Source organism: Lactuca serriola, chromosome 5 (assembly GCF_051521515.1).
Source record: "Lactuca serriola cultivar US96UC23 chromosome 5, Lser_US96UC23_V15, whole genome shotgun sequence".
Lineage (NCBI taxonomy): Eukaryota > Viridiplantae > Streptophyta > Magnoliopsida > Asterales > Asteraceae > Lactuca > Lactuca serriola.
In genome coordinates this window covers 325,334,777-325,352,769 of record NC_136412.1, presented here as the reverse complement: position 1 = coordinate 325,352,769, position 17,993 = coordinate 325,334,777, and the positions used below count along the sequence as shown (strand labels likewise).

The 17,993-nt window shown below is 35.9% G+C and overlaps 1 protein-coding gene across 1 annotated transcript; it reads right to left on the bottom strand.

Annotated features, from left to right (window-relative positions):
- Nucleotides 1-291: 291 nt before the first annotated feature.
- Nucleotides 292-5,121, bottom strand: LOC145050933 (cyclin-dependent kinase F-4-like). The gene is made up of 3 exons (XM_078999106.1): nt 4,889-5,121; nt 4,799-4,803; nt 292-1,424 (listed from the first exon to the last, which is right to left on the bottom strand). Exons 1-3 carry the CDS (start codon nt 5,119-5,121, stop codon nt 292-294), a joined length of 1,371 nt encoding a protein of 456 aa, XP_078855232.1.
- Between the last annotated feature and the right edge of the window lie 12,872 nt (nt 5,122-17,993).

Genomic DNA, 17,993 nt, shown 5'->3' with positions numbered 1-17,993 from the left:
GAAGCTCATATTAAATCCCAAGGTTACATTCCATCTTTTATATAGGTTCATGTTAAATTCCCGAGGTATATTTTGCCAATTATCTAAAAACTAAAATTCACACACTAATTACGAAATTAATTTGCTAACCATTCACATGATGATTGACGAAAACAAGTTGATTTACAATAAAAAAATAATAGTTCTAAAACCCGAAACAAACTAAATTTTGAGGAAAAGACAATATTGGAGTCCAAAACAACAGAATTTGGGCAGTGGAGGCGGTTTGAAGTTAGATCCGTCCGTCAAGAGTTATGTCTGTTTGTTGACCCTCTTTCCTTTGATCCTCTTGAAGTTGAGTCTCTTTCCGGTACCCCTCTTGTTCTTCTCCAACTTATCAATGTATGCTATCTCCAGCTCGTCAATGTGCACTGCATCACTTTCCAAACCAATTGTGCAATTCTTTGTTCTTGTTGTCAGCTTCGACAATCCCACTTCATCTCCATTTTGCTTGACAATCCGCAATTCTTTGAACCAGGTAATGAGTTTTCTGGGAGCAGAGAGACCATGTTTTCTGAGGGGTCTTTCTTTTTCGGAACCATCTAACATATTTTGTGGGAGCAGAGGCCTAAAGTTTTCAGAGGGATCTACCGCTTCGGAACCATAAAGTGGATTTTCTGGGAGCAGACGAATCATGTTTTCTGAAGGATCTAGTACTGTTTCATAAAATGGATTTTCTGGGAGCAGACGAATCAGTTGTTTGGTTGGATCCTCCTCCCTTTGATAACAAAATGCACAACTTTTGAATACCAGAGGTATGGGTCGGGGTAGAGGAACTTTGTAACAGGTATAGAAGAAAGGATGCTCAAGTGCCTTCATAGCTGTCAGCCTTGCGGATGGATTCCATGAAAGAAGCGTGGCAATCAGATCGAGTGCTTCCAGGCTTGCTGATGGTAACAGCGAAGAAAGTTGGACACCAGGAAGCTGTGGGAATACAAGATAGTTGCTATTTACGATGCTGAATGTGGTTTCTGTTGGACTGTCGATCACACTGCAGATTTTATACATTTGATCTCCGTCATTTTTACCAGGAAACAGTGGGCGGCGTGTAAATAGTTCTGCCATGATTGCACCCATTGCCCACATATCAACTGAAGAATCGTATTCTTGCCCAAGAAGAACTTCAGGGGCACTATACCAGCGGGACCCAATATTATCAGTGGCCGGTTTGCCATTCATCTCATGAGCTAGACCAAGATCAGCAATCTTTATTACATCCTTGGAAACAAGAAGGTTCTCCGGTTTGAGGTCACGATGAAAGTAGCCGTTGTCGTGCATGTATGCCAGACCTTGAAAGATTTGGAAGCACAAGTCTCTGATCTCGTCCTCTGAAAAAGGCTTCTTCCTGCATGTCATACGCTCGCACAGACTGCATTCCATGTATTCTGTCACACCCCGAAAACCGAAGGTGGAAACATTTCCGGGGTTGACTCCACGTTGAGTATCAAATCCAATGTACATAGTAAGTAAAGTAAATCAACCATTACATTACATATATGAAAGTTATACATTTGTTTCAAAAGCATAAGTTATACATGTGATACATAGTATATATAAACAACACGAAACGAGTCTTCTGAGAACTCCGTCTTCGCACAAAAGGATCGTCGGTTACCTGTCTAATGTGAACCTGAGAATACAAGCAGTTTGAAAATCAGCATAAAGCCGGTGAGTTCATAAGCGGTTTTGTTTTCTAAAAATGTACAAGTTCCCTTAGTTTTCTGAAAACGTGGTTATCCAAGAAAATCCCATATTTTCTTATGTAAAGTTAGTTTCCAAATCCGAAAGTAAAGTAAACAATGTATAATGAAAACATGATTGTTCTTGTGAATTGTAGTTTAGTTATTTAACTTATTACACTTTTCTGATTACATACTACTGTTACTCAGGAAAATCCTGTATTTTCCTATATGTATGTGTGTGAGCTGTTACTGATTCTGTTTATACAAACTGTTACCGATTCCGATTATGTTCAATGTTGTCCCCAGGAAAACCCCATGTTCTCCTGACTGTGTGTGTGTGTGAACTATTACCAATTCTGATTATGTTCGATGTTCTTCCCAGGAAAACCCCATGTTTCCCTGACCGTGTGTATGTCTTTACCGGTTCTGGTTATATTCAATGTTCTTCTCAGGAAAACCCCATGTTTTCCTAAATGTGTGTGTACTGTTACCAATCCTGTGTATGCTAACTGTTACCGATTCCGAATATGTTCAATGTTATCCCCAGGAAAACCCTGTGTTCTCCTGACTGTGTGTATGTGTGTATGCCTGTCATCCTTGAACGTACATTAGTTTTATTACGTACATAAAACTAATAAATACTCGTAAAGTGTTAATAATTCTGATTGCGAGTCCTTAACCATACTCAAACTAGATATGACTCGGACCAGGGTCAATATCCTTTTTATGACTTTCGTCACCCTTGAACCTTTCGGTTCGGCTGTAGCTAGCAGCCAGGTGTGGGATTGTCAGTCCCGTATAGATCTATACACTCAAGCCACGCTCTCCTACGTACGGAGATTCTGGTTACAGGGGCAGTCCTCCACTATTTCGTGCCATGGAAGTGTTACAAGGACGTGTCTCCAATCTTTAAGATTCCTCTTTACTTTTCGACTAGGAAAGTAGTATTTACGACTAGCTATATTATACGTACCTGTCCTTTACACTCGGGCTTAGGTGTTTTATTAAGGACATTACACTCGAGCCAAGGTGTTATCTAATGATGACTGTCCTTTACACTCGATCCTAGGTGTATTATTAAGGACGTTACAAATGATATATATGTGTTATCTTATGGTGATTGTCCTTTACACTCGATCCTAGGTGTATTATTAAGGACATTACAATCGAGCCAAGGTGTATTGCTAAAGACATACAGATGTTTTATGTTTTCTGATGGTGTCTGTCTTTTACACTCGAACCTTAGTGTTTTATTACAGACATTACAATGGTTTATGTGTTCTATCAGTTTAAATGTGAACAATCAAATATAAAGTATACAATACGTCAATGTATAATAAGAATTGAAAATCGGTTTAAAACAAACAACTCTGCAAGTTAAAACAGTTTGTTAAAAGGTTTTCAATTCTTAAAAATGTACAATTATGAAACCATTTAACAGAAATCATGTGTTTAAGTACAAGATATTCTTGTACTTTTGCTTGTATCCCCCCCCCCCTGAAAACATTGAAAAACCATTGAAAAAGGGTAGGGGTATGAACTCACCGGACGCGAAAGTGTGTCGATTTCGGATGCTAAACGTCGAATCGAGGCCTGATAACACGCGAGGTTCCTATGTAATATGAAATGGCATACAAATATATCTAATTAAGTTCATAAACTCTAATTAGATATGAAGTCACACTCCAACGAACGAAAACACCTCAAAACGGGTGTTTGGAGTGACCCGGGTGACATCTACGGACGGGAATTGAAGCGAGGGACTTGGGATTTGAGTTTACTCCCCAAGAGTAAACTTCCTAATGAGGTTTAAGGCCTATACACCACTCACACATGAGTTCACGTCTGTGAACTCATGTTGGCAAGATTTATGGTGCTAAAAGGGTCATTAACACTTGGGAAGGGTTGGAACAATTTTACCTAAGGCTTGGAATGAATTAAAATCACCAAATACAACACTTAAGGGAGTTTACGGCCTTGGCATGGGGCCTATGGCCGTAAACTCTCATACTCCTTTGAATATGTGTTTTTAAGATCCCAAAGTTAATCACATGTGATTCTAAAAATTCCTACAAGCCTTAAAATGATTTTTGGGCACAATAAGACATGCTTTTAGGAGTTTACGGCCATGGAGCACCTTTTATGGCCGTAAACTCTCTTAAATGAAGAGTTTTGATGTGTTTAAGGCCCTTAAACTATTTTTGGTTGGTTCTATGATTTATTCCAAGGCTTTTGGTGGTGTTAGATGGCTTTCTAACACCTTGAAAATGAGTTTACACCCATGATTGAGGAGTTTACGGCCCAAGCACATGCCTTGGCCATAAACTCATACAAACCTCTCAAAATTCATGTCTAAGGTGTTCTAGGTCCATAACCAATATTCTAAAAGTCGTATCTAAGTCTTGTTTGAGCTATGGAAGGGTTTAAGGGCTTAAAAACCCTTTAAATATGGGTTTACGGCCTAATCACCATCTTAGGCCGTAAAATCATATATATATAAGGCTCTAAATCATGGTTTGAGGCATTCTAATTCCATTTCATAAAGTCATCTAGCCATATTCAAGGTCTAATTGTGGTTTGGAAGGGTTTTGTTGCTCCAAAAACCCCATTTATATGAGTTTACGGTCTAGGAATGTTCTAGGTCCGTAAACTCATGATAATGGTCCTAATCCATGGTTTAAACTCGAATTTGAAGGCTCAATATGATGCAAAATGAGTATAGGAAGGTACCTTGAAGATTTGAGACCTTAAACTTGAGATTTGGACCTTAAATTCTAGTTTGAGGAGAGAGGTTGGAGTGAAAGTTGTAGAATGGAGCAAAAGCTTCAAAATGAAGACTTGGATCACTTTAAATAGTGTCCAAGTTCGGGACACGGTAGAATTCTACCCGATACTGGCGTTAGACGGGACTTTTGGTCGCACCCGGCCAATTTGCCATAACCCGATATGGTTGATTCTAGAAATGTTCCGATCATTAATATGAGACATTAGAATGAGTTCTAAGGGTATTAAGACACTCATTAAGTCATAAAATAAAATATACATTAATGACTTAATTAAATGCCGGAATCGGAAACGAAATCTGAAACGGCGATTGGATGATCGGAACGAGTCGGGAGTAGGGTTACATTTAGGGATATGAATTTCGGGTTGTTACATATTCCAACACCAAGTACAAACTGTCGTCTTCTTTGATGATTTCCTTGAGCTTTATGATGTTTGGATGATTCATCTTGCGCAGTGCCTTGAGTTCTGTCAGTTTGATGTATTCTTTGGCCGAGTTGCACCTCATTTTCAGTTTCTTGATGGCAAACACTTCATCTGTGTGTTCATCCCATGCTCCCCAGACAACCCCATATGATCCACTCCCAATTTCCTTCAGTATTTCATACTGCTCCATTGTTTTCGATCTAGCTTTCTCAATTAAGAAAACACACAAATATGATTTGAATAGTATTCCATCATCCTCTTCAAATATGATTTGAATAGTATTCCATCATCCTCTTCAAATGACTAAAAGATCTAGCGCCACACACGCACATTACATTATATATACAACAAGAAGAAAAGACACGTAATATTTGTTTTTTATTTTTAGGGATTTGTGTTAAAAATGATATATTAACATCAATTGCAATTGAGTATACCTATTGGAACCTATGTTATGGTCTAAAGGTACAAGATCAACTATATAGCCGGAGGCATTAAGAATAAGAATATACATTGCCAAAAAGTATACAAGTAATTAAGTAAAGTTAATAAGAATATGTATATCTTGTTCATCATCTTAAAACTGTTATAACACACTCTTCAAAATCGTACAACCTGATAAACAACTCAAAAGGTTGTACAATTAAGGACAAAAAACTAACCCCAAACAATACCTTTTGTATGAATTGCATAATTGCCTAATAAGGCCGTTTGACTATTTGTACTTCTTGGCCAAGTCTCCCACCAAGTTTAACAATACCTAACTTAAGAAAACATTTTTCCTTCCGTACATCATGTGCACTTTCATTGTAAGACCATAAACCTAACGGTTTTGACTTCAAAGTTATTAGGGTGGGACTCTTCATCAAGTTAGCTGTCATTAGGCGTTACCAAAATATATTGGATGCCAATAACATTTAATTCAACACCTAAATATCTTCATTCATGAAAACAATCTATTGATTATATATTAAAGAAGTTGGGTATCTGATGGTTGAATTTCATACCTTCAAGCAATGAAAATGTGCATAATTTATACCTTAGAACGAATGATCTTGAGAAGCTACGCGTCAAAGAAGATCAAAGATAAATTTCTTCCTTTCAATTGTAAAACAATAAAATTATTTTTCTCTTAGCTTTCGTAAAGAAAATTGTATTTCTGATTTTTCTCTTGGTTGATCAACATAACTCAAAAAACCAACTTATGGTTTAGTATCCTTATATACCTTCCACAAATTGGTGTAACATACGTAAAAATTCATAAAAATTAAAATTTTTTCAACCAGCCAAAAATCATAATTGTTTACATTGTAGTTTTCAAAAAAGTTTAAACATCAGAGTTTTTCATAAAATTACAAAACATAGCATGAGGTGGTGCATGATCATGTCTTTGCCTTCCAACGATCATCTGAGGTAACTGAAGCATAATCCAAAACTGTAAGCCCAAAGGTTCGTGAGTTCCTCCAAAATACCAACAAAAGAAGTAGTACACACACAATATTAACATACTATGGGTCCAATCAACCATCAGGTTGGAATACCCTCGGCCCCTCAACCTCTAGGTTGGAATGCCAACGCATTATGGGTCCAATCAACCATCGGCTGGATTACCCCAGACCCTCAACCATCGGGTTGGAATGCCAACATACTGGGTTCAATCATCCTCGGGATGGAATACCTGAGGTCCTTAACCATCGGGTTGGAATGCCCCGACCTGTTGGCTTATGCACAAAGCAATGAAGCCCTAACCACCAACCAAACATGTGCACGTAATACACATAACCATACTATTAACCAGCTAGCGAACAAATAAAAAGATCTTATAGATCACTAAGCATAGCATCATCCTATCTTCCAGGATATTTATCTAACCGATCACCATAGCATAACATGCACAAGAGGATATCAATCCAAGGGCCGACATTGGTGCCTTCGACCCGCAAGTATAGTGAGGAAAATTCACCTCACCCAGGCTAGCTCACTAAAATCCCCGCACTAAACAACAAAATAGACATCCAATTAATAACTGGATTACAATCCTTGACTAACAAACCACAATTAGGGTAAATAGCCACTTTTACCCTTTCCCTAGATGGGCTAAGATCCAGGCCTGAATCTTGATCCAAAAAGACCCAACAATAAATAATCACACAAGACCCATAATTGTCTCAGTTTTCCTAATTAGGCCTAACTTGTAATCGGGAATTACTCCAAGGTCCAATACTTCACTTGGCCAAAAATACACCTAATCAGATGGACTAATAAGGGCCTAAGCATCCAAGGCCAAAAAGGTGGCCAAAAACGTTGACCGCAACTCGACAACCCAACATGCTGCGTATGCAGAGCGTACTCAACTGTACGCTCAGCGTACACTACCTTGACACGAAACGCGCGGTTGACCACCTACGCCCAGCATACGCCTTGGTACAAAGTAGGTGGTAGCCATTCAAAATGCGATTAAGGACTTATTACATTCAGTCCGACGTCCAAATTTCAGATCTAGGTCCAAAAGAGGTGTTCCAAACCATAAACTTTCCAACTTTATGGTCATGAATGTCTTTATAAAGCTCAACATCAAAATTTTAGCTTGTCTTAAACACTAGAGACTTCATGCATACACCAAAAGGACCAAGATAACATTGTTATGACTTATTGCACCTAATTTCTTCAGAAGGATGGATCATATTGTCTTAGTGTAGCATATACTCATTAACACCAAGAAAAGGGACCAAAAACACATAGATTTCCACCATGGCAAGATCTAAAACAAAACAATGCAAGAGTGAAACTGTATACCTTCTGGAGCTTCTCAAGAGCGTAGAAATCCCAGATCTAAAAGTTGCTCCTTCACTAAAGCTTCTCCAAGAGTCATCTACTTCCTTTAACACACCACAAATCACACACTTGAGCTCAAAAAGGAACACCCAAAGATTAGGGTTTGCAAAAACGTTCCAGAGGAGTGGAGGGTGAAAAGTGAAAAGGAAATGAGCCAACATGATGCTTAAATACCTTCCAAACCCTAAAATCTTGGGTTTCCTTCTAACATGAGTACGCCCATCGTACGTGAGTGTACGCCCTACGTACTAGGGTGCACCCAAGTACGCTCAACGTACACACATGTACGCTTAGCATACTCCTCCAAATCAATTTACCAAAATCCCAATAGGGCTTCAACGCATAATTCTTGGCTTTAGGGACCAAATTGACTTATAATTGAAACCAAGGGAAGAATTTTAAAATACCTGAAAACCGAAGTGTTACAACTCTCCCCCACTTGAAGTAGACTTCGTCCTTGAAGTCTTCTACAGAGAACAACTCTGAATAATGCTCGTGCGCCATATCTTTATCAAAGGTACTTCCTTGTTACGCAAAACCTTTACTTTCCTCTCCAAAATAGCTACGAGCCTCTCGATATAATTTAGGCTCTCATCAAACTGAATATCATCCAAGGACACCACTGCACCCTTATCCAAAATGCACTTTTGCAGCAGCAAAAGATGGAAAGTGTTGTGGATCTGACTGAGCTCCTCAGGAGGATCCAATCTATACACCACCTTGCCAACCATGGCAAGAATCCGGAATGACACGATAAATCGAGGACCCAATTTCCCCTCTTCCTGAAGCGAATCACACATTTCCAAGGTGAGACCTTCAGTAACACTATATCGCCGACTTGAAATTCCAACTCGGATTGGCGCTCGTCAGCAAAGCTCTTCTGCCAACTCTGAGCAGTCTGCAATCTCTATCTGATCTGTTGAATCATCTCTGTAGTCTGAGGACCACCTCGGTCTGCCCTATAACCCTGTGACCAACCTCGCCCAAACAGACTGGGGTACAACATCTCCGCCCATACAAGAGCCCAAAAGGCGGAACAACAATGTTGGAGTGAAAAATGTTATTGTAGAAGAACTCCGCAAGAGGTAGGTAGGAGTCCTAGCTCCCACTAAAATCAATGAAACAGGGTCGCAACATATCCTCAAGATATTGTATCGTACGCTCATTCTGGCCTTCGGTCTGCGGATGATAAGTTGTGCAAAAGTGCAACCTCGTGCCTAGTAACTCGTGAAACTTCTACAAAAAACGGGAGGTAAACTGAAAGTCACAGTTAGAAACAATGGAGACCGGAACTCCATGGCGAGCAACTATCTCACGAATATACACTTTGGTCAACTTATCGACCGAAGAACTCTCCCGAATCGCCAGGAAATTGGAACTCTTGGTTAATCGATCAACGATTACCCAAATAACATCAAAACCCTTTGATGTGTTCGGCAACTTGGTGATGACGTCCATCGAAATCTGCTCCCATTTCCACATGGGAACCTCCAAAGGCTGCAGCTTTCTATTCGGCCTCTAATGCTCGGCGATGACCTATGTAGTTATAGCGGTCCAAAATCAAATATCGGTCAAGGGCCGATATTTGAGATATATGTTATCACGGTGGGATATTGGTTTTTTATATCATGCAGAATATATATATATATATATATATATATATATATATATATATATATATATATATATATATATATATATATATATATATATATATATAACGTAAAACATATAGAATATTAATATCAAAGGTAAGAACTCAAAAGGGTGAATTTTTGAAATTTATTATAATCGTAAGCTATGAAATCTTTCTCCAAGTCCACACCAACCAAGGAGTCCAATTATTCATCAAGATCTTCTGGTTCAACTCGAATATCATCATCATCATCAATTAATAATTAAGAACTTAACACAACAACATGATCAAACCTATAATAATTAGCAAGTTAACACATAAGTATTTAAGATTTAACACATCAATAAGATCAAATAAGACTTAAAACCATGATTCCATGACTTAAAACTAACAATTAAGTACTTTACATAACAACATGTTTGGTTAAGTTATGACCATAAGGCTTAAGACCATGAGTTAAAACTAACAACAACAATTAAAACTACTTAACCGATATCTCACCTGGAAATATCAGTAAATACTGGTTAAATATTATTAAATATAACCAATTTTTTTGGTTCCAATATTTTGTTTTTTGAAAGGTACCGATAACTGATATGCCACATGGAAATCGTCTGCAAATTGCCGATATTAATTGCTTAGGTCATGACATAGGGTTTTATGTGCTAAATATGTCATAGTGTGACAACCCAAAGTTCGTTCCGTCATCGTAACCCGGTCTGTCATAAAAAAAATTCGTCGTTTTGAATTATTTCCGTTTTGTTTCTAAATTAAGTCATTAATCTTGAGTTTGCTATTATGACTTAATGGTTTTCAAAACACATTAGAAACTCAAGAAAACACCCCAATCTAATAATTAGAAAAATTTTAGTTTCGACCATATCGGGTTATGACAACTTAATTGGGTGCGACCAAAAGCCTCGCTTAACATCAGTATCATGTAGAATTCCACTGTGTCCTAAACTTTAAGCATATATAAAGTTGAGAGAGCCTCATTTGAAGCCCTTTTCCACTCTCCTACTCTCTCTCCTCCAATCTAAGCTCTAGGTCCAAAATCATCAAATTAAAGCCCCAAATCATCAAGGTAACTACCCTAACTCATAGTATAACATATTTAGCCTTCAATTTCATGTTCAAATCATGGAATAGGACCATAAACATGTGTTTACGGCCTTGGAACTGCCTTAGGCCGTGAACACATGAAAATGGGGTTTTTGAGCCTTAAAACCCTTCCAAACCACATTTGGAGCTTAGATATGACTTAGAGGCTTACCAAACTGGACTTAGAACACCTTGAACTCATCATTTAGAGTGTAAACATGATTTTACATCCCAAGAACATGATTGGACCGTAAACACCATTTCTTGGGTAGTAAACTCATTTTAAGGTGTTAAAATGCCACTTAAACACCTCCTAAGCCTTGGAATAAAGTCTAGAAGCAACCACAAACGAGTTAGAGGCCTTAAACTTGATGAAAACCACCCCCATTGGAGCTTACAGCTGTAAACCCCCCAAGAATGGGTTCCTGGGCCGTAAACTCCTAAAACATGGTCAAATGATGTCTTAAATTCATTCCATGGCTTGTAGATTTAGCTAGAAACACTTGTAATGACCTAGGACCACCAAAACATCAAAGGAAGATGTGTGGGGGAGCTTACGGCCGTAAACTCTTAGTTTACTGCCGTAAACTCCATTAGGTGGTCCATATGTTGGTTTAATCCATTCTTATACCCTAGATTTGATCCTAGCTAATTTTTCCCAAGTGGTATAAGACCATTTAGCACCATAGAACACCCCACCATGAGTTTACGACCGTAAAATCATGGGGAGTGGTTCTTTAGAGCCGTAAACTCCCTTAGGAGTCTACTCTTGAAGAGTAAACTCCATATCCAAGCCATATACGTCCCTAGATGTCACCCGGGTCACTCCAAACACTTATTTTGAAGTGTTTTCGCGTCTTGGAGTGTATAATCTTATCTAATTAGTGGTTCAAAGTCTAATTTGATACAACTGTGTATCATTTCATATTACATAGGAACCTCGCGCATTTTCAAGCCTCGAATTGACATTTAGCACCCAAACCGACACAATTCTCGTCTGGTGAGTTCATACCCCTACGTTTTTCCATGTTTTCAATGTTTTCAAGGGGAATACAAGCAAACGTACAAGGAAATATTGTACTCAAACTTATGATTTCATTTGATCTATTTCATATTTCGTATGCTTTTAACACAGAAAACCGTATTAACCAATCATTCAACTTGCAGAGTAAACCGTCATGTTATTTGTGAAACTCGTTTTAAAATGTTATATTTTATATTTCACAAATGAATTTCCATATCATTGTTGTTAAAAGCATGAATCTTAAACTTTAAAACGTTCTTGATACCACTCCCCGTAGATACGAGAGTGCAGGAATAATAACATTAAACTTAGAACTTTACCACTCCTCGTAGATACGAGAGTGAAGGAATAATAACATTAAACTTAGAACCTTACCACTCCCCCTAGTTACGAGAGTGGTGGAATAGTAACATTAAACATAGAACTTTAGACAAGTCCTTGATAATACTCCCCCTAGTTACGAGAGTGAAGGACTAAATAAATAGAATTTCCTGTTTTATTATCTTTTAATTCATTAATCTTAAGATTGGAGACACATCCTTGTAACACTTCCCCTAGTTACGAGAGTGTAGGACAACCCCCGTAACCAGAATCTCTTGGAGGGAGAACGTGACTTGAGTGTATAGATCTATACGGGATTAACAACCCTGCACCTGGATGCTAGCTACAGTCGAACCGAAAGGTTCAAGGGTGATAAAGTCATAAAAAGATATTGCCCCTGTTTCGAGCCTTACTTGTACATTACTTTCAGAAACCGATAACCAACTCTAAACTTTTAAGGAAAATAAGGGTTTTTCCTGGGATAACAAACTATACATAACCGGATCGTATAACAAACGGATAACTAAACTATACTTATAAGAAAATATGGGATTTTCTTGGATAACAAACTTTTTCGGAAAACCAAAGGAAACTTGTACATTTTCAGAAAACAAACCTCTTATGAACTCACCAGCTTTATGTTGATTTTCAAACTGCTTGTATGCTCAGGTCCACATTAGACAGGTATACCGCGATCTTTTGGAGAAGATGGAGCGTATAGAAGACTCGTCTTTTCTTTTGTTCATATATATATATATATATATATATATATATATATATATATATATATATATATATATATATATATATATATATATATATATAGCTCTTGTAACACTTTACTTTCAAACAAATGTAATAAGTCTATGTAATGTAATGTTTTGTGTTTATTATGCTTACTATGTACATTGGTTGTGATATACATGATTTCCTCCGCCCCGGAACGTTTCCGCCTTCGGTTTCGGGGTGTGACACATAGCCTTCATTGCTATCAAAAAGAGAATGGAGATCGGGACAAATAGATGAACGAGAATGGGTACATGTAATTTCATGTTGCATTGCATTCTTTCTATTGGTACGAAATTTAAATTTTTATATATTATAAATATTTTGGAGAATTAAGAGTAATGATTTACTAATATTCTAAAGATGTTATCAAGAGTTTTAAATATATGAGTTATGTGTTATCAAAAGATTATTAGGGAATTCATCAAAGGTCAATGATTGAGTTAATTTTTGACTATAAACGTGGTGAGGTCCAGATATTAATATTACTCACTAGAAATTCCTAATGCCTTACCTCCTACCTTTTAACATGAATTCAGGTTCTAGTAGCAAATGAGGTTAGAGGATGCAAGATATTTTGAAAGGCACTACAATGTAATGGTTACTTAGCTTATGTATGATATCTGAATTGTAACTCTCTTCTATATATATGTTATCACGGTGGGATATTGGTTTTTTTATATCATGCAGAATATATATATATATATATATATATATATATATATATATATATATATATATATATATATATATATATATATATATATATATATATAAACGTAAAACATATAGAATATTAATATCAAAGGTCAGAACTCAAAAGGGTGAATGTTTGAAATTTATTATAATCGTAAGCCATGAAATCTTTCTCCAAGTCCACACCAACCAAGGCGTCCAATTATTCATCAAGATCTTCCACTTCAACTCGAATATCATCATCATCATCATCAATTAATAATTAAGTACTTAACACAACAACATGATCAAACCTATAATAATTAGCAAGTTAAGACATAAGTATTTAACATTTAACACATCAATAAGATCAAATAAGACTTAAAACCATGATTCCATGACTTAAAACTAACAATTAAGTACTTTACGTAACAACATGCTTGGTTAAGTTATGACAATAAGGCTTAAGACCATGATTTAAAACTAACAACAACAATTAAAACTACTTAACCGATATCTCACCTGGAAATATCAGTAAATACCGATTAAATATTAGTAAATATAACCAATTTTTTTGGTTCCGATATTTTGTTTTTTGAAAAGTACCGATAACTGATATGCCACATGGAAATCGTCTGCAAATCGCTGATATTAATTGCTTAGGTCATGACATAGGGTTTTATGTGCTAAATATTTCATATCCTTCATTGCTATCAAAAAGAGAATGGAGATCGGGACAAATAGATGAACGAGAATGGGTACATGTAATTTCATGTTGCATTGCATTCTTTCTATTGTTACGAAATTTAAATTTTTATATATTATAAATATTTTGGAGAATTAAGAGTAATGATTTACTAATATTCTAAAGATGTTATCAAGAGTTTTAAAGATATGAGTTATGTGTTATCAAAAGATTATTAGGGAATTCATCAAAGGTCAATGATTGAGTTAATTTTTGACTATAAACGTGGTGAGGTCCAGATATTAATATTACTCACTAGAAATTCCTAATGCCTATCCTCCTACCTTTTAACATGTATTCAGGTTCTAGTAGCAAATGAGGTTAGAGGATGCAAGATATTTTGAAAGCCACTAACAATGTAATGGTTACTTAGCTTATGTATGATATATGAATTGTAACTCTCTTCTATAACCTTTTTGAAAACTTAATTGTTTTGTGAAGATTTTTTAGACTTTAGAACTAATTTCTGCAAATGATGACTTTAACTTTAAAAAGTATTTTAAATGGTTTTTAAAATATAAATTAAAATAGGGGTGTTTCGAAAACTCTCCTATAAGGAGTTTTTATAATATTGTATTTTTTTTAGGTTTCTAATTTGGAAATGATTGTGCCTCAAAAAAATATATAGAAATTCTTATATAAAAACTTAATACTAATAATGCCCACTAAAATAGATTAGAGCTTCCAGAAGGAGCTTTTTCAATTTTTTTTACTTTTGTAAAAGCTATAAAAAACCATCTTTGTATATTGGAAGCTTTTTCACAATAAGTTTTTAATGAGAGTTTGTTAATTAACATGCTTTTTATGGAGCTTTTTCTACCATTTTGGTGGATCCATTTATATTCAACCAATTATAATTAGTCAACTTGTAAAAAATAATATAATAATATAAATTATATTGATGTGCCGCATATGAAAAAACTCTTATATTATGAGCGTAATTAAGTTTTTTTGGTTGGTGATGTGTTAATGACATGTTATTAAAAGGTTAAAAAAAGTGCCAAACTCGGATGAATCTTAGAGTTGATTAGTTTGTGTTCTAATCTTAAATTCAAAATTAGGACAGTTTCGTAAGCAACTGAGCTTGTGAAGGAACTAATCAATGAAATTAATACATTTGTTAGATTTTTACTAGTTTTCTACTTTGAAAAATATTCATTAAAGAGTTCATATAAAACAACGTGCTTGAGCTTTTTAACATTTTTGTTAGTCGAGATGGAGCGAGATTTGGCTTATTTAAGGTTTCTTTGACTTATAACAGGACAAATTCTAAAATACCCATAGTGGATCCCCATTCCTTGATGGAGATGGGGATGAGAGGGATACTTAATACCCGATGGTTATGTGAACGAAGATGGGGATTCAATTATGATGATGGGAATCCGATGCTAGGTATACACATCCCCGTTTCAAAACCTAGTCATGTGTCATGATGATTATATTATAACCAAATTGTCTAGATGGCAAGAGATTTAAGAAGTACGGTGATGCAATCATGGACTACTCAAGAGAAATATCATCATGGAAAATGGACAATATTGGATAAGATTTCCCACGCCATTTTTTCAAAACAAAATAACCCGAAAAAGTAAAAGCTCAAATCCATTGGAATTACCAACAAAATATTTATGTCGCCAATTTTGTTGGAAAATATTGGATAGGATTTCCCACTCCATTTTTTCCATGAATTTTTGTTGGAAATCTGTCGGTATAGTATATTTCGACGGATTACCCATGCAACCACCGCAAGAATAAGTCATTTTCTAATTGTGAGAATCATATTGGTTGTAAATTTGTAATACTATTAATGAAATCCATATATATATATATATATATATATATATATATATATATATATATATGTGTGTGTGTGTGTGTGTGTGTGTGTATATATATATATATCTTACTATATTATTATACAAACCTTACTATTTGTAAAAATAGATTTAAGACGTCCAAAACTTTAAGCTTAAAGTACAATAAACCAATGCATATCGGTACCTCTCTCACTTATCTGTTTACATAATTATCTATTTTCTTCACTTTTTTCTCTCCTTAATCGGCTTAGTCGGCTTACTGATGACCAATTCAAAACACAAATCAAGGGAATATAGTTGCATTTATTTTGAATTCCAAAATTCACTAATATCTCGCCTTGTACTCTCTCTCATCTTTTCTCTCAAAAATCGAACGCACCGCCCTCCTTCTTCGTCATCAGTTAAATGTTAAAACCACCACCACATCACCTTCCGCCTAATGATGCCACCCAAGATATGTACATTCTTTTAGCAACATCAAAACTACAGACTACATTTCTCTCGCTAAACGCCTCAACGAGCTCTAAAAACTTCCAATAATAGCTGCCACCCTCACCGCCAGTTCCAACCATGTATCTCCATCTATCTAAGGTTTTAATTCGAGAGTTGATGACTCATCTTCGCCGGCGCTGAAATTTTCAATTTCCCCTGTTTCAAAGGCTGCACTTTTACACGATTAGATAAAAAACAATTTGGGTTTCAACAAAATTTGATTAATTCATGTTTTTGTTTGTTTAATTTTACTTTGGTGAACAGGGGTTTACACCGTTAAAATAGATCCAAAACAAGCGAAACCTAAGGATTTCAGCAATGTCGTCGTCCCTGCTTCATCACCACCATCAGTTCATTAATATCTCCATCACTCTCTTAAAATCTAAGGATCTATGTGCCGCGACTTCATCCTTATATCCAATGTTAATTCCTCAAAGATTCGAAGGAGGTCTATCGAAGCAAGGTGCGTTTTCTTTAGTAGGTTATGATTTTTGGGTTTTGTATAGAACTGATTATTGATTAAACCCAAAAAACGCTGCAGGTGTCTTGATTTGAATCTGTGTTTGAAGGTCTGGTTTGATTTTTCTGTGGGATTATGTTTGATCTGGTAACATGTAGTTCCTCATCTTTCTCATGAATTTGGTTTCTGATTGTTTTTATTTACAATAGCGAAATCAGTATTTTAACAAGTTTTTTTATATGTAGGATAAAGAAACAAGAAACAGAAGCAATGAAAAGAAAAAAAATTAACGGTTTCTCCTTCAGAGTCTCCCTATGTAAAATCCTTTCTCTCTCGGCCCTAAACCGCTAAAATCGCACCATGAAACCCCAAATGCCACCCTAACACCATGTGGGTCTACTATCTGTCTTAAACTTCTCGTTGTTTGTTGGATGTTTACCTCTATGTGCTTGTGTATGTGTGTCTATGCCAAGGAATTGTGGTTATGTGTTTAACTTTGTATGTGTAGATTTTAGTTATCCATTATCTTTACAAATTGTGTGTTCATCTGTGTGTCTGTCAGTCTTTTTGTCATCTGTGAAGGGTTCAGGAATTCCAAAAAACCATGTAATACCTGGTTTGGTTTCAGAACCTTTCTTCATCTTTTTATTATTATCTTTTCTTATTTTACCTTCTCTGATCTTCACCCATATATCACTTGAAAGTTTTGGTGAACACATGTAACTAAGGGCTCTTACTTTGCAACACTTAGCTGACCAACATGATTCCTATTAGCAATATTTTCAGGTGGTTATTGATATCTTTAGTTTTTTTAGTAGATCCCACCGTAAATGATCTATCGAGGTTATGCTTTCGATAGTTTTTTTTTTGTGGTTACGTTAATGAGGTTTTTTGAAAATTTCAAGGTTAAGGTTCATATTAAGCTCAAAATAAAAAATAGATGGGTGAAATAAGATAATAATGTAAGGTCAAGACCAAATTTTTATTGTTTATTTCAAAATTAAAGCAGTTGTATAAAATGAGATGTAATTATCTGGATGTAGGATAGATGGTGATCAAATAAAGTTGTGTACAAGGTGCGATGGATGTGAGAGTAGTGTATGGACTCTACAACAGGTACGATATCGTAATAATGCTCCACTTTGCATGTTCCATAGCTCAGCCTTCAAA

What these genes read in the sequence shown, in the direction of transcription:
- LOC145050933 (XM_078999106.1), bottom strand. Translation starts at nt 5,121, where the DNA reads ATGGAGCAGTATGAAATACTGAAGGAAATTGGGAGTGGATCATATGGG.